The following is a 23063-nucleotide window of genomic DNA, read 5'->3' as shown; positions in this document are numbered from 1 at the left end:
ACAAAGGGCTTTGTGATGGCCACCCCAATACCTTGACTTTGTTGTCCTTAAGTTATTTTGCCACAACTTTGGAAGTATGCTTGGGGTCATTGTCCATTTGGAAGACCCATTTGCGACCAAGTTTTAACTTCCTGACCGATGTCTTGAGATGTTGCTTCAATATATCCACATAATTTTCCTGGTCATGATGTCATCTATTTTGTGATGTGCACCAGTCCCTCCTGCAGCAAAGCACCCCCACAATATGATGCTGTCACCCTGTCCTTCACGGTTGGGATGGTGTTCTTCGGCTAGCAAGCCTCCCCCTTTTTCCTCCAAACATAACGATGGTCATTATGGCCAAACAGTTCTATTTATGTTTCATCAGACCAGAGGAAATTTATCCAAAAAGTATGATCTTTGTCCCCATGTGCAGTTGCAAACCGTAGTCTGGCTTTTTTATGGCGGTTTTGGAGTAGTGGCTTCTTCCTTGCTGAGCAGCCTTTCAGGTATGTCGATATAGGACTTGTTTTACTGTGGATATACAGTGGGGAGAACAAGTATTTGATACACTGCCGATTTTGCAGGTTTTCCTACTTACAAAGCATGTAGAGGTCTGTAATTTTTATCATAGGTACACTTCAACTATGAGAGACGGAATCTAAAACAAAAATCCAGAAAATCACATTGTATGATTTTTAAGTAATTAATTTGCATTTTATTGCATGACATAAGTATTTGATACATCAGAAAAGCAGAACTTAATATTTGGTACAGAAACCTTTGTTTGCAATTACAGAGATCATACGTTTCCTGTAGTTCTTGACTAGGTTTGCACACACTGCAGCAGGGATTTTGGCCCACTCCTCCCTACAGATCTTCTCCAGATCCTTCAGGTTTCGGGGCTGTCGCTGGGCAATACGGACTTTCAGCTCCCTCCAAAGATTTTCTATTGGGTTCAGGTCTGGAGACTGGCTAGGCCACTCCAGGACCTTGAGATGCTTCTTACGGAGCCACTCCTTAGTTGCCATGGCTGTGTGCTTCGTGTCGTTGTCATGCTGGAAGACCCAGCCACGACCCATCTTCAATGCTCTTACTGAGGGAAGGAGGTTGTTGGCCAAGATCTCGCGATACATGGCCCCATCCATCCTCCCCTCAATACGGTGCAGTCGTCCTATCCCCTTTGCAGAAAAGCATCCCCAAAGAATGATGTTTCCACCTCCATGCTTCACGGTTGGGATGGTGTTCTTGGGGTTGTACTCATACTTCTTCTTCCTCCAAACACGGCGAGTGGAGTTAGACCAAAAAGCTCTATTTTTGTCTCATCAGACCACATGACCTTCTCCCATTCCTCCTCTGGATCATCCAGATGGTCATTGGCAAACTTCAGACAGGCCTGGACATGCACTGGCTTAAGCAGGGGGACCTTGCGTGCGCTGCAGGATTTTAATCCATGACGGCGTAGTGTGTTACTAATGGTTTTCTTTGAGACTGTGGTCCCAGCTCTCTTCAGGTCATTGACCAGGTCCTGCCGTGTAGTTCTGGGCTGATCCCTCACCTTCCTCATGATCATTGATGCCCCACGAGGTGAAATCTTGCATGGAGCCCCAGACCGAGGGTGATTGACCGTCATCTTGAACTTCTTCCATTTTCTAATAATTGCGCCAACAGTTGTTTCCTTCTCACCAAGCTGCTTGCCTATTGTCCTGTAGCCCATCCCAGCCTTGTGCAGGTCTACAATTTTATCCCTGATGTCCTTACACAGCTCTCTGGTCTTGGCCATTGTGGAGAGGTTGGAATCTGTTTGATTGAGTGTGTGGACAGGTGTCTTTTATACAGGTAACGAGTTCAAACAGGTGCAGTTAATACAGGTAATGAGTGGAGAACAGGAGGGCTTCTTAAAGAAAAACGAACAGGTCTGTGAGAGCCGGAATTCTTACTGGTTGGTAGGTGATCAAATACTTATGTCATGCAATAAAATGCAAATTAATTATTTAAAAATCATACAATGTGATTTTCTGGATTTTTGTTTTAGATTCCGTCTCTCACAGTTGAAGTGTACCTATGATAAAAATTACAGACCTCTACATGCTTTGTAAGTAGGAAAACCTGCAAAATCGGCAGTGTATCAAATACTTGTTCTCCCCACTGTAGATACTTTTGTACCTGTTTCCTCCAGCATCTTCACAAGGTCCTTTGCTGTTGTTCTGGGATTGATTTGTACTTTTCGCACCAAAGTACGTTCATCTCTAGGAGACATTTCGCATCTCTTTCCTGAGCGGTATGACGGCTGCGTGGTCCCATGGTGTTTATACTTGCGTACTATTGCTTGTACAGATGAACGTGGTACGTTCAGGCATTCAGAAATTGCTCCCAAGGATGAACCAGACTTGTGGAGGTCTTGGCTGATTTATTTTGATTTTCCCATGATGTCAAGCAAAGAGGCACTGAGTTTGAAGGTAGGCCTTGAAATACATCAACAGGTTCACCTCCAATTGACTCAAATTATGTCAATTAGCCTATCAGAAGCTTCTAAAGCCATGATATAATTTTCTGGAATTTTCCAAGCTGTTTAAAGGCACAGTCATCTTAGTGTATGTAAACTTCTGACCCACTGGAATTGTGATACATTGAATTATAAGTGAAATAATCTGTCTGTAAACAATCGTTGGAAAAATTACTTGTGTCATGCACGAAGTGTCATTGCCAAAACTATAGTTTGTTAGCAAGACATTTGTGTAGTGGTTGAAAAACGAGTTTTAATGACTCCAACCTAAGTGTATGTAAACTTCCGACTTCAACTGTATATACGAATTCAATCAAAAATTACGTTAATAAAATATGGTGAAATAATATTGTTTCAATTAATGTTTGCCTGGTGGGTGGTGAAACTAGAACACTTTTCTGCAGGAGGTAGGGCAGCCACCGCGGGTGTCATATTTACCTATTAATAGTCCAATTAGAATGTACAAAATATTCATCTTTATGGAGATATTCGATTTGGTCTCTTACATCAAGTTCCAGATGGCTTTTAGAAACACTGCTTTCATCATAGTGATGGGATGTGCAATGTTTCGTTCCCTAAAATATGTCCATGTATGTGTTTGATGATTTCTCCGGGTCTCATCCCTGTTCCTTTGTGCACACCTTCAGGGTTTTGGTTTTCTTTTATTCTTCCTGAGATGTTCCGGTTCTTGATCTCTTCTATCGCCCTCCTTTGCCCTGCCCTCTTGATCTGTTCTCCCTTTGGTCTTGCCTTTCTTCTCCTCTCTCTCTCTCTCTCTGTATGATTTTCTTTCCCCCCAAGTCCATTCTCCATCTCCTCTTTCTCTCTCATGTTGCTGTCTTCTTTCCCCCATCTTCCCCTTCATTCTGGCCTCATCTCTGTCCGTCTCCCTCTCCCCTGTTTCCTGCCTCCCTCTCCCCACCTCTCCAATTCTCAGCCCACCCCAATTCTCTTTTTTAGCCTTCTCTCGCTTCTCACCATTCTTTCTCTTCTCTCCTTTCTCTCTCGTCACGCTCCCAGAGGCAGCACTGTCACGGCTGTGCCATCCCAGGGTGCAGGCTCAGACTGCCCCTCCAGACTTGCCTTGAAACAACAGTAAATTGAATAAATCACAGAGGGAATCAGAGCTGGGGAGTATTCCCATTTCCCTTCCATTTATCTCCGTCTCTTTCAATCCCTCAGCCTGACATGGACAGTGAGAGAGAAAGAGAGTGGAGAGAGAGAAAGAGAGTGGAGAGAGAGAAAGAGAGTGGAGAGAGAGAAAGAGAGTGGAGCGAGAGAGAGAGAGAGAGAGAGAGAGAGAGAGAGAGAGAGAGAGAGAGAGAGAGAGAGAGAGAGAGAGAGATTTGGGCTCCCATCCTTTCTCTTCCTCGTGGACTGACTAGAGACTAAAGCAGCAGGGATTTGTAGGCTCTTAAGATTAATGAGAACCACATTTCCCTCATGGATACATCCGCCACCATGAATTTGCATGGCTCTTGTTAGATTTGTTTTGTTCCTCTGAAGTCCAAACCTGCAGTGCCTTCGTAAGCTGGCCTCATAACTGTTGCCACTCTATCCTTGCCTGGTTTCCTAGCAGCAAAACCCACCTGAGTGAATGAGAAAAAGTGTGCCTGCTCTGTTGTATGACATCTCATTGTGAATAGATATATTGTGACTCTGTATCAGCATAACATAACAGTCTGATATGGGGATAATTGGCATAGCCCTGACAGATAAATTGCCTGACAGTCGGATGTCTTGTTAGCAGTGTTACTGTACTTCGCCCTAGCTACCCAGTGTTTTCATGTAGTCGTGGTGGACATTGAATAAGGACAGTTACCGCCATGTCCCCACTGGAGAGTAGAGAGCACTGATCCCCCTGCCATCTTCCTCCTCACTCTCTTTCTGTATCAACGGGTTTCTCACTGATGAGATCTCGAGGGAGGGCTGAGGAAGAGTGGAAATGAGGCAGAGAGGGAGAGAGACAAGGAGGAGGGAAGAAAAAGAGAGGGAGGAGAGCTGGCTGTTTGAGATGTGGAGCGGCCACTTGAAGTAAATCCCCTTCACCTTTCCAGTCTTCCGCACTCCTAGCAGACATGTTGAATGTGAGAGCCCATTGAGGGCCAGTGTTATGCCAACAAACACTAAATAGAATACTAACTCCCATGACTGGTTTCTGTTGCCCAACTTTGATCAGGCGGATGCACATATACAGACAATAGGCTTGGGCGTTATACCGGATACAGTATACCGTATACCGTATATTTGGAAAAAGCCACAGTATGTTTTTTCAATACCGTCAATACCGTTGAAACTATTTCTTTTAAGTTCTTTAATAAATGTGAATATTTGTAGCTACTTTTAAGGAAATACCTGCAGACAACTTGTGAAATACTTTAGAAGATAAAAAAAAGATAGCATTCTTAATTTCACCTGTCACATAATTTTTCATTATGAAGCTTATACGGTGTCTCCAGTCATGTGGTGTTTGTTTACAAGATATGTGCTACATGCTCTGTAGTTGTACATATGGTTTGCTAATAAGCTTTCCTGCAACCCGCTTCACCAATTACAAAAAGTATTATTTACCTCAATCTGAAAATCCATCGTGGAAGCTAGCCAGGGGCTAATTCAGAAGCTAGCCTGAAAGCTAACCAGAAGCTACTCCGATAGCTAGCCAGAAGCTAATCTGTAGCTGCCCCGAAATTAGCCGGTTTGCTGGCTAGCGTTGGTGTTTCAGCTGCCCACGTTTTGTGGTCATCAGCTATTCCTTTAGCTCGATAATCTACCGGCACTTTTGTGCAACGCGACTCGGACCGGAGCATTCCGGGACTTTTTTCTCTCAGTTTCCCCGGATTCCAGCCGCAGGCTCTGGACACTTGCACCTTGATTTCGCAGCTAGCTAGCTGCAAACCGTGTGACTATTGGCTTACGTCGACCCCGGAGCAAACTCAAATCATGCTGGAGCTAGCCAGCTGAGGAGTTCCATCACCATCCGGACCCGTTTCTTTTGTTGCTGCTGCAGATACGGAACCCCACCGGGCCTTCACGACTGACTGCCGCGACTGACTGCCGACGTTATCTGCCCGAGGGATTTATCCAACCGGCACCTCCGTCCCGACGTTACCTGAACGCTCATCTGAGGCCCGCTAATCGTTAGCTGTCTTATCGGCTGCTATCTGAACAAAACCCCACTACACGGAACCCCACTAACCTACCGACGGAAACGCACGAGGTATCTACAAACAGACCTCCATCCTATGCTGCTACCGATAGCCATATACCCGGCCAGCTGTCTGGATCGCCACGACCCCAACCAACCTCTACTCACTGGACCCTTATTGATCACTCGATTAAGCATGCCTCTCCTTAATGTAAATATGCCTTGTCCATTGCTGTTCTGGTTAGTGTTTATTGGCTTATTTCACTGTAGAGATTCTAGCCCTGCTCTCTATACCATATCCAACCTCTCAGTTCCACCACCCACATATGCGATGACATCACCTGGTTTCAATGATGTTTCTAGAGACAATATCTCTCTCATCATCACTCAATACCTAGGTTTACCTCCACTGTATTCACATCCTACCATACCTTTGTCTGTACATTATTCCTTTAAACTATTTTATCGCCCCCAGAAACTTCCTTTTACTCTCTGCTCTAGTAGCTCTAGGCGACCAATTCTCATAGCTTTTAGCCGTACCCTTATCCTACTCCTCCTCTGTTCCTCTGGTGATGTAGAGGTGAATCCAGGCCCTGCAGTACCTGGCTCCACTCCTATTCCCCAGGCGCTCTCTTTTGATGACTTCTGTAACCGTAATAGCCTTGGCTTCATGCATGTTAACATTAGAAGCCTCCTCCCTAAGTTTGTTTTGTTCACTGCTTTAGCACACTCTACCAACCCGGATGTTTTAGCCGTGTCTGAATCCTGGCTTAGAAAGACCACCAAAAATTCAGACATTTTCATCCCCAATTACAAGATTTTCAGACAAGATAGAACGGCCAAAGGGGGCGGTGTTGCAATCTACTGCAAAGACTGCCTGCAGAGTTCTGTTATACTATCCAGGTCTGTTCCCAAACAATTTGAACTTCTACTTTTAAAAATCCACCTCTCTAAAAACAAGTCTCTCACCGTTGCCGCCTGCTATAGACCACCCTCTGCCCCCAGCTGTGCTCTGGACACTATATGTGAACTGATTGCCCCCCATCTATCTTCAGAGCTCGTGCTGCTAGGCGACCTAAATTTGAACATGCTCAACACCCCAGCCACCCTACAATCTAAGCTTGATGCCCTCAATCTCACACAAATTATCAATGAACCTACCAGGTACCACCCCAATTCCGTAAACACGGGTACCCTCATAGATATCATCCTAACAAACTTGCCCTCCAAATACACCTCTGCTGTTTTCAACCAAGATCTCAGCGATCACTGCCTCATTGCCTGCATCCGTAATGGGTCAGCGGTCAAACGACCTCCACTCATCACTGTCAAACGCTCCCTGAAACACTTCAGCGAGCAGGCCTTTCTAATCGACCTGGCCGGGGTATCCTGGAAGGATATTGATCTCATCCCGTCAGTAGAGGATGCCTGGTCATTTTTTTAAAATGCCTTCCTCACCATATTGAATAAGCATGCCCCATTCAAGAAATTTAGAACCAGGAACAGATATAGCCCTTGGTTCTCTCCTGACCTGACTGCCCTTAACCAACAGAAAAACATCCTATGGCGTTCTGCATTAGCATCGAACAGCCCCCGTGATATGCAACTTTTCAGGGAAGCCAGAAACCAATATACACAGGCAGTTAGAACAGCCAAGGCTAGCTTTTTCAAGCAGAAATTTGCTTCCTGCAACACAAATTCAAAAAAGTTCTGGGACACCGTAAAGTCCATGGAGAATAAGAACACCTCCTCCCAGCTTCCAACCGCTCTGAAGATAGGAAACACTGTCACCACCGACAAATCCACTATAATTGAGAATTTCAATAAGCATTTTTCTACGGCTGGCCATGCTTTCCACCTGGCTAACCCTACCCCGGACAACAGCACTGCCCTCCCCTCTGCTACTCGCCCAAGGCTTCCCCATTTCTCTTTCTCCCAAATACAGTCAGCTGATGTTCTAAATGAGCTGCAAAATCTGGACCCTTACAAATCAGCCGGGCTAGATAATCTGGACCCTTTCTTTCTAAAACTATCTGCTGAAATTGTTGCCACCCCTATTACTAGCCTCTTCAACCTCTCTTTCGTGTCGTCTGAGATCCCCAAAGATTGGAAAGCAGCTGCGGTTATCCCCCTCTTCAAAGGAGGGGACACCCTTGACCCTAACTGCTACAGACCTATATCTATCCTACCCTGCCTTTCTAAGGTCTTCGAAAGCCAAGTCAACAAACAGATTACCGACCATTTCGAATCACACCACACCTTCTCCGCTATGCAATCTGGTTTCAGAGCTGGTCATGGGTGCACCTCAGCCACGCTCAAGGTCATAAACGATATCGTAACCGCCATCGATAGGAAACAATACTGTGCAGCCGTATTCATTGACCTGGCCAAGGCTTTTGACTCTGTCAATCACCACATCCTCATTGGCAGACTCGACAGCCTTGGTTTCTCTAATGATTGCCTCGCCTGGTTCACCAACTACTTCTCTGATCGAGTGCAGTGTGTCAAATCGGAGGGTCTGTTGTCCGGGCCTCTGGCAGTCTCTATGGGGGTGCCACAGGGTTCAATTCTTGGACCGACTCTCTTCTCTGTTTACATCAATGATGTCGCTCTTGCTGCTGGTGATTCTCTGATCCACCTCTACGCAGACGACACTATTCTGTATACTTCTGGCCCTTCTTTTGACACTGTGTTAACAACCCTCCAGGCGAGCTTCAATGCCATACAACTCTCCTTCCGTGGCCTCCAACTGCTCTTAAATACAAGTAAAACCAAATGCATGCTCTTCAACCGATCGCTGCCTGCTCCTGCCCGCCTGTCCAACATCACTACTTTGGACGGCTCTGACTTAGAATATGTGGACAACTACAAATACCTAGGTGTCTGGTTAGACTGTAAACTCTCCTTCCAGACCCACATCAAACATCTCCAATCCAAAGTCAAATCTAGAATTGGCTTCCTATTCCGCAACAAAGCATCCTTTACTCATGCTGCCAAACATACCCTTGTAAAACTGACCATCCTACCAATCCTCGACTTCGGTGATGTCATTTACAAAATAGCCTCCAAAACCCTACTCAATAAATTGGATGCAGTCTATCACAGTGCCATCCGTTTTGTCACCAAAGCCCCATATACTACCCACCACTGCGACCTGTACACTCTCGTTGGCTGGCCCTCGCTTCATACTCGTCGCCAAACCCACTGGTTCCAGGTCATCTACAAGACCCTGCTAGGTAAAGTCCCCCCTTATCTCAGCTCGCTGGTCACCATAGCAGCACCTACCTGTAGCACGCGCTCCAGCAGGTATATCTCTCTAGTCACCCCCAAAACCAATTCTTCCTTTGGACGCCTCTCCTTCCAGTTCTCAGCTGCCAATGACTGGAACGAACTACAAAAATCTCTGAAACTGGAAACACCTATCTCCCTCACTAGCTTTAAGCACCAGCTGTCAGAGCAGCTCATAGATTACTGCACCTGTACATAACCCATCTACAATTTAGCCCAAACAACTACCTCTTTACCTACTGTATTATTTATTAATTTATTTTGCTCCTTTGCACCCCATTATTTCTGTCTCTACTTTGCACTTTCTTCCACTGCAAACCAACCATTCCAGTGTTTTTTAGTTTTTTATTTTACTTGCTGTGTTGTACTCACTTCGCCTCCATGGCCTTTTTATATTTTTATTTATTTATACATATATTTGTTTGCCTTCACCTCCCTTATCTCACCTCACTTGCTCACATTGTATATAGACTTATTTTTTTTCACTGTATTATTGACTATATGTTTGTTTTACTCCATGTGTAACTATGTGTTGTTGTATGTGTCGAACTGCTTTGCTTTATCTTGGCCAGGTCGCAATTGTAAATGAGAACGTGTTCTCAATTTGCCTACCTGGTTAAATAAAGGTTAAATAAAAATAAAATAAAAAAATTTAGTAGCAAGTTATCTATTTAAGTGATTAGCTTCTTCCAAAATCAAGCATTCGCTTGGTAACAGGAGATAATGCCCTCCTGGACCAAGAGCCTTGCTGGATAATATTTGTATTGTGCGTGCAGAAAACTGGAAGTAACATTTTGGACTTACTTGTATAGTTTAGGTCACAGACTGTATAAGATGTTTGCAAAGCGCTAGTTAGCATTTAGTTAGCATTCTCTATGGAATTTTACATGTGCTTGTTCGTATTGCTAACCTTCGGATAACAGAGTATCAGTGTGGGTTTGAAAACCGTGCCCCTTGTGTTCTGTGCCGCTATTACAAAATATCCCAGTATAGCACGAGGTATCACAATCTGTATCCTAGCACACATACACACAATGTTACGTACACAGATGCGCCCACACGCATGCACAAATGCACACTCACGCACACATACACACAAACACACACAGCTGCTGGTTTAATGGGTTCGCACACAAAAATATGTCGCTTACTTCATTATTCGATGTGTGAGCCCATGAGAACTACTCATGGACTGGGGCACTGCGCAAGTGGCTGTCCAATGCTTCTAAGACACTGTTAACCCACTGTCACTGCAGATAAGGGACTAGGGGAGATAAGGAAGATGCTGAAGGGGAAAATAAGGACACAGAGGCTTTGGCTCATATTGAGCTGCAAGTGAGAAGCTAGCTTGGGCGTTCAGTGGAGAGAAAGACCCTCGGTCCCAGAAGTGCCTCCAACATTGTCCTAAGGAAAGGAAAGTATAATATGTAAAGTGTCAAGTAAAGGAAATAAGTAAAGGAAACAAATGTATTATTCTGAAAGCCTAGTGCTTTTAGTAGCTATTACTTCAGGTACTGTAATCTTTTAAATCCGCCATATTCAGCTATCTGCAATAAGCTACACTATATACATATACAAAAGTATGTGGACACCCCTTCAAAGTTGTGTATAAAACCGAGCGTACAGCCATGCAATCTCCATAGACAATCATTGTCAGTAAAATGGCCTTACTGAAGAGCTCAGTGACTTTCAACGTGGCACTGTCAGAGGATGCCACCTTTCCAAGAGTTAATTAGTCATATTTCTGCCCTCCTAGAGCTTCCCCGGTCAACTGTAAGTGATGTTATTGTGAAGTGGATACATCTAGGAGCAACAACGGCTAAGCCGTGAAGTGGTAGGCCACACAAGCTCACAGATCGGGGCCGCCGAGTGCTGAAGCAGGTAGGGCACAAAATGTATCTGTCATTGGTTGCAACACTCACTACCGAGGTCCAAACTGCCTCTGAAAGTAACGCCAGCACAAGAACTGTTCGTCGGGAGCATCATGAAATGGGTTTCCATGGCCGAGCTGTCGCTCACAAGCCTAAGATCACCAAGCACAATGCCAAGCGTCGGTTGGAGTGGTGTAAAGCTCGCTGTCATTGGACTCTGGAGCAGTGAAAACGCATTCTCTGGAATGATGAATCACACTTCACCATCTGGCAGTCGGGCGTATCTGGGTTTGGCGAATGCCAGGAAACGCTACCTGCCCCAATGCATAGTGCCAACTGTAAAGTTTGGTGGAGGAGGCATAATGGTCTGGGGCTTTTTTTCATGGTTCGGCCTAGTCCCCTGAGTTCCAGTGAAAGTAAATCTTAACTTAGGTATCGGCATCCCATCAACGGGACAGTTGTAAATCTTGCAGCACCTTGTGTCACGATCGTAGATTTTAGAGAAACAACAAATGTTGGTACATATAAGTGTCTTATATCGGCTGAAAGCTTACATTTTTGTTAATATAACTGCACTGTCCAATTTACAGTAGCTATTACTGCGACAAAATGCCATGCTATTGTTTGAGGAGAGTTCCTAACAACAAAACAGTTTTTTCACCGCGATAGGTTTGATAAATTCACCTCTGAAGGTGAAATATGTACTTACATTCTGAAGTCTTGCTCTGATTTATCATCCAAAGGGTCCCTGAGATAACATGTGTTGTTTTGTTAGATAAAATCCTTTTTCACATCCTAAAAAGGTCCATATAGTATGCACAATCGATTTTGTATTGTATTTCCACTCGTTCAATTTGCAAAGAAAGGAATCTGTGAAAGTCTAACCCTAAACAAATCACATGTGTATGTATTCCTCAGAGATCCTAGAACTTAACCAGACTTCACTATATCATTAGGGGTGTAGTATATCCTATAGGACGCCATATTTGGTCAGAGAGCGATGCCTTCATGGCACGCCGATTATGCGGGCGGTCTTCACTTAAACGACTCTAACTTTGTCAAATAAGCACCAATCTGGGTCAAACAAAGCTAGCTAGATAGCCAATGAGCTGGGCTTTACAGACATATCTGGACACCCTGTGTATATTGTAAAATGTAGCTACTAACCTTTTGCGACAGCATGCCTTTTCCTCTTGGACAAAAATTATAAGAATATTCAGAGTAATAAAGTTATGAAAACTGGTTGTTTTGCAAATGTTGAACTTATAATATGGCTACTAATACTGTAAAAGTTAAATCAAAGTCCAAGAATACAGATTTGACTATATTCTTGCTGAATAATGTAATATGAATGCAATTGTCTCCTTCACAATTTGTCCAAATGTAACTGGGTGACTTCACACTAAATGTCATGTAGTTCGCTCATGCTTCAAGTTATCCGTCTGAAACTTTGCATATACACTGCATCCCATCTTGTGGACACCAACGGAATTACAACCAGGGTGATGGCTAGAACTGGGACCTTTCTCTTGCATTTCAAAGATGGAGGTAAAAAAAAAACGTTTATTTTTTATTTTTTATTTTCTCCAACAGATCTATTGTGTTATATTCTCCTACATTTAATTCACATTTCCAGAAACTTCAAAGTGTTTCCTTTCAAATGGTACCAAGAATATGCATAACCTTGCTTCAGGGCCTGAGCTACAGGCAGTTAGATTTGGTATGTCATTTTAGGCAAACAATTTTAAAAAGGATGATATCCCTAAGATGTTTTAACGCACGCTACAGAGTATTTTAGACGATTCTGTGCTTCCAACTTTGTGGAAGCAGTTTGGGTAATGCCCCCGTGCACAAAGCGAGGTCCATACAGAATTTTGTTTTTGAGATCGATGTGGAATAATTTTTTTATGAGGACATTTTTTTTAATTACTTTTTTGTTGTACTTTTAACCCCTAATTTTTCTCCCGAATTTCAAGATATCCAAATGATAGTTAGAGTCTTGTCCCATTGCTTTAACTCCCGTACGGACTTGGGAGAGGTGAAGGTCGAGAGCCATGCATCCTCTGAAACACAACCCTGCCAAGCCTCACTGCTTCTTGACACACTGCTTGCTTAACCTGAAAGCCAGCCGCACCAATGTGTCGGAGGAAACACCGTACAGCTGACGACTGAAGTCAGCGTGCATGCGCACAGGCAACCACAAGGAGTCGCTGGAGCACGATGGGACAAGGACATCCTGGCTGGCCAAACCCTCCCCTAACCCGGACGACGCTGGGCCAATTGTGCGCCACGGTCTCCCGGTCACGGCCGGCTGCGACACAGCCTGAGATCGAACCAGTGACGCCTCTAGCACTGCGATGCAGTGAACTTAGACCTCTGCTCCACTCAGGAGGCCCAGTGTGGAAGAACTTGACTGACCTGCACAGAGTCCTGACCTCAACCCCATCGAACACCTTTGGGATGAATTGGAACGCCGACTGCGAGCCAGGCCTAATCGCCCAACATCAGTGCCCGACCTCACTAATGCTCTTATGGCTGAATGAAGCAAGTCCCCGCAGCAATGTGTAAGCCTTCCCTAGTGTAAGCCTTCTCTAGTGTAAGCCTTCCCAGAAGAGTGGAGGCTGTTATAGCAGCAAAGGTGGGACCAACTCCATTAATGCCCATGATTTTGGAATGAGATGTTCGACAAGCAGGTGTTCACATACCTTTGGTCATGTAGTGTGTCTCATACCTGCATCTCCAATCCCCCTTAAGCAACCATTTTCTGGTGTGAAGGAAATTGACTTCCAGTTTGGTAGGTCAACTTTTGAAATTATATATTTTTTTCTTGCTGACAACCATTCCTAGCTTTGTGTTTTGTAATTATTAGAAACCTGTTTTGTCTGTTGACTTGATCAATTCAGCGCTTTGCTGTAATGGCCCCAAAAAAATAAAAAGCAACACAATTTTAAAAGGACAACATGCATCTTTCCCTTAAGTGATATCAATTAGAGTGTCTTTGGATGATATCTTCATACAGAGACAAGAGAGACACACAGAGGCTCAGCACACAGGCATGATTTAAAGCCAATCTCAACAAACATATTGGATTTAGAAGACAATATCAATAGCCAGTCACAGGGTGTGTGTGTGTGTGTGTGTGTGTGTGTGTGTGTGTGTGTGTGTGTGTGTGTGTGTGTGTGTGTGTGTGTGTGTGTGTGTGTGTGTGTGTGTGTGTGTGTGTGTGTGTGTGTGTGTGTGTGTGTGTGTGTGTGTGTGTGTGTGTGTGTGTGTGTGAGAGAGAGAGAGAGAGAGAAAGGCAGTTACAGAGAGAGGGGGAGAGAGAGAGAGCATGATAAAGTATATGGATAGCAGCTGCCGAACACACTAAAGAGACAAACGATTTGTTTGAAGAGGTGCGCCACGGGGCCTCACAGGGCTTATTTGGGATAGCATCTCCGCCTCCCCGATAGAACAAAGTGAGCGCCAAGGGGCCATGCAATATGTATGGGCCCAGTTAACCTCCTTCCCTCACACATTCAGGCAGGCAGCCACTCCTCAGTCATGGCAGGTCAGGGCTTAAGTGGCTGCTGCCCACATGGCCCGCCCAGTCTGTTTGTTTTCTGAGCTTAGGCCCGTGGATTAGCCAAGTGAACCGCCGAAGGCCCAATGGGGAATTCTCAGTGCATTTACTGTCTTAGCGTAGCACTCTTGCAAGCTGGCTAGTGCTTCATATGCAGCGTCTCACTGTCATTAGATGAGCCGTCTCATTGAGTCTTCCCAGGCTCATGGAACCCTCCGCTGGGGTTTCTACATGCCACACTCATACATTATGTGTTCAAGTGGACGTGAAGGAGCCAAGAGTGAGCTGTTCGCTATATGGCTATATCATTCCTTGTTCAAGATGTGGGCATTAGTAAAGGACATGGTGCATAGTATAGTGTGTGTTTCACCACTGCTAAGTGGATTTTAAAGGGAAGAGGGCATACTTTAGTGTACTGTATGTATGGCCACTGTTTAAGATGTGGAGGTTACATAATGTAAAGCATTGGGTAGTAAAAAGGCGTAAATGCATTCTCTGTTTATGTTTGCCCATTGTTAAAGAAGCACAAATACACGAATCTAGTGTTAAGAAGCTGATAGACAGTAGCATTAGTTTTGAGCTTTGTTCTGAAGTGAGATGGTCTGGTCATTGCTCTTTTGTGTTCTAATGGTTTCCCAATACAAGTTCTTAATCACAAGAGATCTTGTTTAGGAGCTTTAAAATACATGTCGACTTAAATATTTGTTATGAGAAAATGTAATCTATTAAAGTCATTATCACGTTCTGATCATTTGTTAGTATGGCTAACTGGAAAACATAGAGCACGTTTTCAATGAAGATTGTAACGCACATTTAAAATAATTTTTGGGGAATGAAAGGACAATGGTATCCTGGTTACTCTACTCACCTTCATGTTCATATAACTATCACATTTCATGGTGGCTTAATTCTTAATCTGTGTAACTTCAAAACCAATATATATTTGTTTTTGAGGAACCAAATTACAATATAAACTGATACAAACTGACTGAACCATACACATGAATGTAACACTGTTTCTATTCTACTACAGGAAACAATGTTAGAATACGTCATAACTTCCAACTTTAATGCTATCTGACTTTTATTCTACAACTTTTTATTTCAGCACTTTAGTTATTTCTCTCATTGGCATTCCCTGACTGTTCCCGGCAAATATATGTTTGACAATAATTCATGATGTGAGCACACCTGAGAGACAGACAGAAAGACAGAGCTGGGGAGGTTGAGAAATGACCGTGTCTGTGGAGTGCGCTATACCGCTGTGAGCCGGGCCACATCTATCTTCGAACCCCCCTCTCTGTCGCTCACTTTAGGCCGCTCCGCTCCTGCACACACTGCACTGCGAGTAAATAGCCCGTGTCCAGACGTATCATCGCTCCTCCGAGAGACTCCCAGGTCTACATATCTCACTTTAATTGAACTTTTGATGCATTGCGGGCCATGGGGGAACAGCACTCCGCTTGGTAATGGAGGCTCTAGATAAATGGTCGCTTCCCTCTGTGTTTTTTAGGGATAGTTTTTAGTTTTTTTTGTTGTGCTGAGGAAACAATGGGAAGAATATTCTCTCTCATTTCTTGTCTCAGTGGCGCAAATGGGGCAGAACATGTTTAGATGGGTCATATGAGTCCCCCGAGGGTTGATGATTTTCTGCCGAGTAGAAGGAAATGTGCCTGGGCCGCACTGCAACTCCTCACTACATCTCATATTGGTTTTCAAAGGGGGCTATGCAAACAATGCCCATTACCTATTGTAAACTGGAGCGCTCTATTTTGGAAGATTAACTGAAAAGAAATGTGCCCATTTTTTCTTCTCATCTGTAGTTTTTGTGCTTTGAGTCTATTACAGCAACCCGATTCAGCAGTGATACCCACTTTGAAATAGTGCAAAGCTTCTGAGGTATTTTCTTGTTCAGATGTGAATTGCACAACTGCTTATTCATGCCAAACTTGACAACATTCAAAGAAGGTTATTTCGTCAGGGGTTGAAATGTAATTTACGAAAGTTTAACTTCATCCAGTAAGCATAACATAATTAACTTTGTTTCTTATTCTAGGGGCATAGTGGGCATGAATATAAATGTATCATCATCAGCATAACTTCCTGTTTCTTCTCCTCTTTCCTATTAGACATGTGCAGAATGTCATTAACCTTTTTACCTTATAGCCTATGAGCATGGCACAATAATGCACATTCCTCAAGCCTGATGTTTAACCTATGGACTCACTTTTGCAATTAATACCTTCCTCTCTATCAATCAATGGGCTCACAATTATCACCTTCCTCTCTATCAATCAATGGGCTCACAATTATCACCTTCCTCTCTATCAATCAATGGGCTCACAATTATCACCTTCCTCTCTATCAATCAATGGGCTCACAATTATCATGTACTGAAAACAGTGCACCAAATAAGTACCAATGTATCTACTGTGACTAGGCGTTTGGAATTTACAGTGCTTGACACAAAATGCATTTTGATTTAGACTGAGCTAGCGTGAGTCAGCTGTTCAGTTTAAAATACTCTAAATGATTCAAACTTTGCAAACTTGTTTTGTCAACTACTCTGTTCCAATCAATTGTGGTCTAAAAGTAAAATTACCTTCCTGATAACTGCCCAGATGTATAGCCCTCAAAGTCACAGTCAGTAATCAAAGTAGAGTCAAGGTATTTCATCATATTTATTATATATGAATTCCAAATGCAGCTTTGATGCAAAGCAGTTGTTTTTTAATATACATCTATTAATATATGAATTGCACCTCAAGGAGACTGTGTTTGTTTGCTTTAATCTTCCCTGTTTGCATTTACAACATACCAGTGCCTGTTTCTCATGCTTTGTAACCAACCCTCTCTAAGTGTGAAACCTTTTAACAGATCTCACATCTCGTTGTTTTATCCCTCCCACAGCCTTTGACCCCAAGCAGGAGACGGTGGATGCATTGATGCGGCGGTTTAAGGAGAGTTTCCGTACTAACACCACCCCGGAGATCGCCCACTTTCAACACAACGTCACACACAACTCTTCTACAGGACGCAACAGAGGCCCAAGCCACACCAGAGGTAAGACTAAGGCTCATTAGCCACTGTTCTGACTTGCCAAGTTAAATAAAGGTTAAATAAATAAATAAATAAAATATTCAGTATGAAAGCCTTTTATCAACGTACAGAGAGCACATTTCTGTCAAGGTTGACACCCACCATGTACACTATGTCACGTTCGTTGTTGGAATGAGACCAAGGTGTAGCGTGGTAGGCGTACATTTTTCATTTTTATTAAATGACACCGAAAAAACAACAAAATACAAAACGAACGTAAAGCTACATGCAGTGTTGAAAAGCAACTACACACAAACAAGATCCCACAAACTAAAGTGGGAAAAAGGCTGCCTAAGTATGATCCCCAATCAGAGACAACGATAGACAGCTGCCTCTGATTGGGAACCATACCAGGCCAAACAAAGAAATAGGAAAACTAGATTGCCCACCCAAATCACAACCTGACCTAACCACATAGAGAAATAGAAAGGCTCTCTAAGGTCAGGGCGTGACACATTATCTTTCTGAAGTTTGGGGTCACTTAGAAATGCCCTTGTTTTTGAAAGAAAAGCAATTTTTTTGTAAAATTAAAATAACATCAAATTGATCAGAAATACAGTGTAGACATTGTTAATGTTGTAAATTACTATTGTCGCTGGAAATGGCATATTTTTTATGGAATATCTACATAGATGTACAGAGGCCCACTATCAGCAACCATCACTCCTGTGTTCCAATGGCACGTTGTGATAGCTAATCCAAGTTGATCATTATAAAAGGCTAATTGATCATTAGAAACCCTTTTGCAATTATGTTAGCACAGCTGAAAACTGTTTCCTGATTAAAGAAGCAATAAAACTGTCATTCTTTAGGCTAGTTGAGTATCTGGAGCATCAGCAATTGTGGGTTAAATTACAGGCTCAAAATGGCCAGAAACACAAAGACCTTTCTTCTGAAACTCGTCAGTCTATTCTTGTTCTTATAAATGAAGGCTATTCCATGCGAGAAATTGCCAAGAAACGGAATATCTCGTGCAACGCTGTGTACTACTCCCTTCACAGAACAGCGCAAACTGGCTCTAACCAGAATAGAAAGAGGAGTGAGAGGCCCCGGTGCACAATTGAGCAAGAGGACAAGTACATTAGAGTGTCCAGTTTGAGAAACAGACGTCTCACAAGTCCTCAAGTGGCAGCTTCATTAATAGTACCCACAAAACACCAGTCTCAACGTCAACAGTGAAGAGGTGACTCCGGGATGCTGGCCTTCTAGGCTGAGATCAACTATTTTTATGCTTTAGAACCGGAACCCCCATCAGATGCTAGCCAGCTAACTAGCTACAAGCTAGTTGGCAGTTAGCCACTGCTAGCGGTCCTCACCGTTATCTCGGACATCAGCCAGCCTCAACCCGGTCAATTCCTGCCAGTCTGCACAGCGCGATATCAACCCAGAGCATATCGGACTGCTTTTTCTCTACCACATCTCCGATTCCTACCGCAAGCTCTGAACCTTTATACCGGATCATCACAGCTATCTAGCTGCTATCCGGGTGGCAGCTCCTGGCTAACGCCTCTATCCCCAAGCACCAGTTAGCCTGGAGCTAGCCTCGAGCTAGGCCCATCTCCCAGCTATCCAAAGAGGTCTACCAGCCAATTCTTGGTCTACAATACCTCTTTTGCCAATTGGCCTGGCCTGGACCCTTTACTAGCGACACGGAGCCCCGCCGATCCATCACGACTGGTCTGCCGACGTAACTGTCCGAGGTGGTATATAATATATATATAATGTACAAGTACATGCTGATGATAATTTGGATTGTTATTCTAGTATGCTGTATCGCTTTACTTTCTGGAGGCTTGTGTGTGTGATGCAGCGTCTCACTACAATGTCTAGATTGTAGTCACATCCATGACCTCAGTCCTCAGGACCATAAAATCAGACCTTGGCCATTGCCGTGCACTCAAATCATATATGACAGTAAAAGACCCATCAATGTCATTGACATTACCCACTACTGGAAGAGACTGGGTGGCCACTGTGGAAATGAGACATTAACCTTTGACAGCTTACCCCATGCCCTTGACTACACACTTCATCACCCCCTCACGCCACCTCCTCTATATGCTAAGTAATGTAGCGTATTACACAGAGCCTAGCTGTGAGATACTATATATTTTCTGTTAACCCACAAGTTAGACGTTTTTGTCATTGAAAGATCCTGAGCGAATAGCCCAGGAATTAGCTTTGTCATTGAATGTCGGCTCTGTGAAATCAAATCCTTTCAGTGGTCCAACTGTCTAACTTTCAAATCCTAAAGAGTCTCAGTGCAAGTCGCTGGCGGGAGATTTCCTCTCTGTGACTCAGAGAGAAAATAAACTATTTTCGAGACCTACAGTTGAAATTGTTTTTCTCAGCACGATGAGGGACCCAATCCAGGATAACAAACATGCTAATTGGACTAGCGCTTTTACGTAAGGGAAACTCAATTTGCCGAGAGAGGGAAAGGGAGTTCGACGGCTAGCCTTCTGAGATTAGGCCACGCAAGGAAATTAATGCGCAGTCAAATTATACGCAAGATGGAGAAGGCAGGAACTGGGAATGTACGAGACGAGAGGGAGGCTATGAAGGACTTTTCTATTTCATTTGGGCTGGCTTGAAATAGCGTTTTATGCCGTAAATTAGTTCCCTTTTCTGCCGTCTCTCCACATTTCCCCAAGCCCCACTGAACATTTGTTTTACATGGATGCCAGTTTTTAAACAGATTAAGTGTGAGTGCAGCTGTGAAGTTCTCTTTATTTCCCCCGTTGTTGTTGCTGATTACTTTTGCATTGTAATGAGAGGCCATGGCGGAGACAGGCCCTTTGGCACGGTGGCACAGTGGCACGAGGCCCCATGCTGCGCAGGGGCGTCTCAGTGACACCAGGCAGGCAAGGGGGAGAGGACACCATCTGTGTAGTTTATTAAGAGTCTTGTTGATGAGTGCAACTAATGATAGGGGCATACATTTCTTAGAATTAGATTGTGGGGAGAACTGAGAACGGTTCTAGTTGTGTGATCCATTTGTTCAAGTAGGAATGTTTCCATTCTTGTTTGCGAGTACGCTTGTGTTTGAGAAAGAGAAAGACAGTGTAGAGAGCGACTGAGTAGAGAGCGAGAGAGCGACAGAGTAGAGAGAGAGAGATAGAGACTGCTGTACCCCACTTCAGCACCAAAGACAGTGTCTCTGCTATTGTAGAATAGAGTCTGAAAAGAGAGACACTATTAGAGATTATGAGTGAATCTAGTCTGAGTGAGAACAAGTTGGTCAAGTTTCTCCAGAGCAGACGGCCTGTTGAAGTGTCCTGTTTGGTTCAGTGAGTCAACAAATAGAGCGCTGTCCTTAGAGCTGAAATGGAGAGAAGAGCTCTCTCCACTCTCCCACTACTCTCTCTCTTCTTCTTTATTCTATTATCTTTTTACATGTCAAACACACACAAATACGCATGCTCGTGCACACACAAGCACACACACAAACACACACACACACAACTACATCAGCACGCAAAGACACAAATCTCTTCCCTTCAAGTTCAGATTTTCATATTTCATTGTCTGTTGTCTCTATTTCACCATGCAGTTTTTGAGGGCTCCAAGATTGGGCTAGTTAACATTCTGCCCAAGCCACCATTCAAAGACACACTTTGAAGTCTTTTCACAATTAAGTTTAGTCTCAAATTGAGTTTCTGGTTTCTGTATTCTGTCCCCACTATATGTGCATACACCTTTGTGCACTGCGTTTCCCACTGTAATAATGTTTGATGTGCTACTTAGGAGCTATGGAACTGTTTTGATGTGTCAGAACTCATATTTGGCCCACTATGACAGCCTAACCTTGTTTCTATTATCCCACTTATCTGATATGAATTGATGCTTTGAAGTTACAGATGAAGGTTTTCAGTGTTGTGTGTATCTACTCAGTAGATTCCCTAAATGTAGAAACAAGATGTGGAGACAGAAAAAATGGTGTTGGCTGAATTAACAAAGCCTGTTACTTACCCTGGTGTGTGTGTGTGTGTGTGTGTGTGTGTGTGTGTGTGTGTGTGTGTGTGTGTGTGTGTGTGTGTGTGTGTGTGTGTGTGTGTGTGTGTGTGTGTGTGTGTGTGTGTGTGTGTGTGTGTGTGTGTGTGTGATTCAGGGAGTGTTGATGGCTGGTGAATGCATTATGTGCTTTGCTGCACTTTCAGCACCCTTCAATCTTCCCTCTAGACAATACACCATGATTGCAGCTCTGACCCTAAGCCTTAGGTTATCTATAACAGGCCTGATGATCTACAGCCAGACAACAATGTGTGTGTGTGTGTGTGTGTGTGTGTGTGTGTGTGTGTGTGTGTGTGTGTGTGTGTATGCTTGTGTGTGCATGCATGTGTGCATCAGTGGCACTCAGTGCCGTTTATGATGAGGAAGGACAATATTTTTTTTATGAGCATGGTTTTATTTCTATTACAGCATGTTGGATGACTGTCATTCATATTCCATTCACCCAGTTCAATTTAACATCGATAGGTTTAGGCTACTACATGATACTCAAACTTTCCCTATACCCATCATGAGGTTGCTACAACCTAGCCTATGAATGAAAGTACAGTACAGTACCAGTGAATAGTTTGGACACACCTACTCATTCAAGGGTTTATCTTTATTTTTACTATTTTCTACATTGTAGAATAATAGTGAAGACATCAAAACTATGAAACAACACAAAAAAGTGTAATTTTAGATTTTAGATTATTTAAAGTAGCCACCCTTTGCCTTGATGATAGCTTTGCACACTCTTGGCATTCACTCAACCAGCTTCATGAGGTAGTCACCTGGAATGAATTTAAATTAACAGGGGTGCCTTGTTAAAAGTTAATTTGTGGAATTGATTTACTTCGCAATGCCTTTGAGCCAATCAGTTGTGTTGTGACAAGGTAGGGTGGTACACAGAAGAAAGCCCTATTTGGTAAAAGACCAAGTCCATATTATGGCAAGAACAGCTCAAATAAGCAAAGAGAAGCGAGAGCCCATCATTACTTTAAGACATGAAGGTCAGTCAATCCGGAACATTTCAAGAACTTTGAAAGTTTCTTCAAATGCAGTTGCAAAAACTATCAAGCGCTATGATGAAACTGGCTCTCATGAGGACCGCCACAGGAAAGGAAGACCAAGAGTTACCTCTGCTGCAGAGGATAACTTCATTGGAGTTAATTGCACCTGTCAGGGGTGTGTACGGGAGGTGAAGTCAGGTGCAGGAGAGTGTAATTAACAGGCGCACTTTAATTCCGTTCCAAAAACACGGAACATAGCAAAAGTATAGCGCCTGACAAAATCCACATAACAATAAACAATTACACACAAAGACATGGCGGGGAACAGAGGACTAAATACATGCAGTAATTATGGAATGAAAACCAGGTGTGTAATGGAACAAGACAAAACAAATGGATATATCAGAAATGGAGCGGCGATGGCTAGAAAGCCGGTGACGTCGATCGCCGAACGCCGCCCGAACAAGGAGAGGAGCCGACTTCGGTGGAAGTCATGACAATACCTCAGATGGCAGCCCAAATAAATGCTTCACAGAGTTCAAGTAACAGACACATCTCAACCGCAACTTTTCGGAGGTAGACTGTGTGAATTTTTATTTTTTATTTTTTT

At 43.6% G+C, this 23063-nt stretch overlaps 1 protein-coding gene across 1 annotated transcript in view; it reads left to right on the top strand.

Annotated features, from left to right (window-relative positions):
- LOC139552308 (astrotactin-2-like) overlaps positions 1 to 23063 on the top strand; it is a 547772-nt gene that overhangs the window by 144868 nt on the left and 379841 nt on the right. Inside the window, exon 4 of the mRNA XM_071363924.1 lies at positions 17262 to 17414. Within this exon, the coding sequence (XP_071220025.1) occupies positions 17262 to 17414 (153 nt within the window). The remainder of the gene's footprint in view (positions 1 to 17261; positions 17415 to 23063) is intronic.

This window comes from Salvelinus alpinus, chromosome 24 (genome assembly GCF_045679555.1).
Source record: "Salvelinus alpinus chromosome 24, SLU_Salpinus.1, whole genome shotgun sequence".
Taxonomy (NCBI): Eukaryota; Metazoa; Chordata; class Actinopteri; order Salmoniformes; family Salmonidae; genus Salvelinus; species Salvelinus alpinus.
The sequence above is the reverse complement of the archived record's forward strand: the minus strand, read 5'-3'. Positions and strand labels throughout refer to the sequence as shown.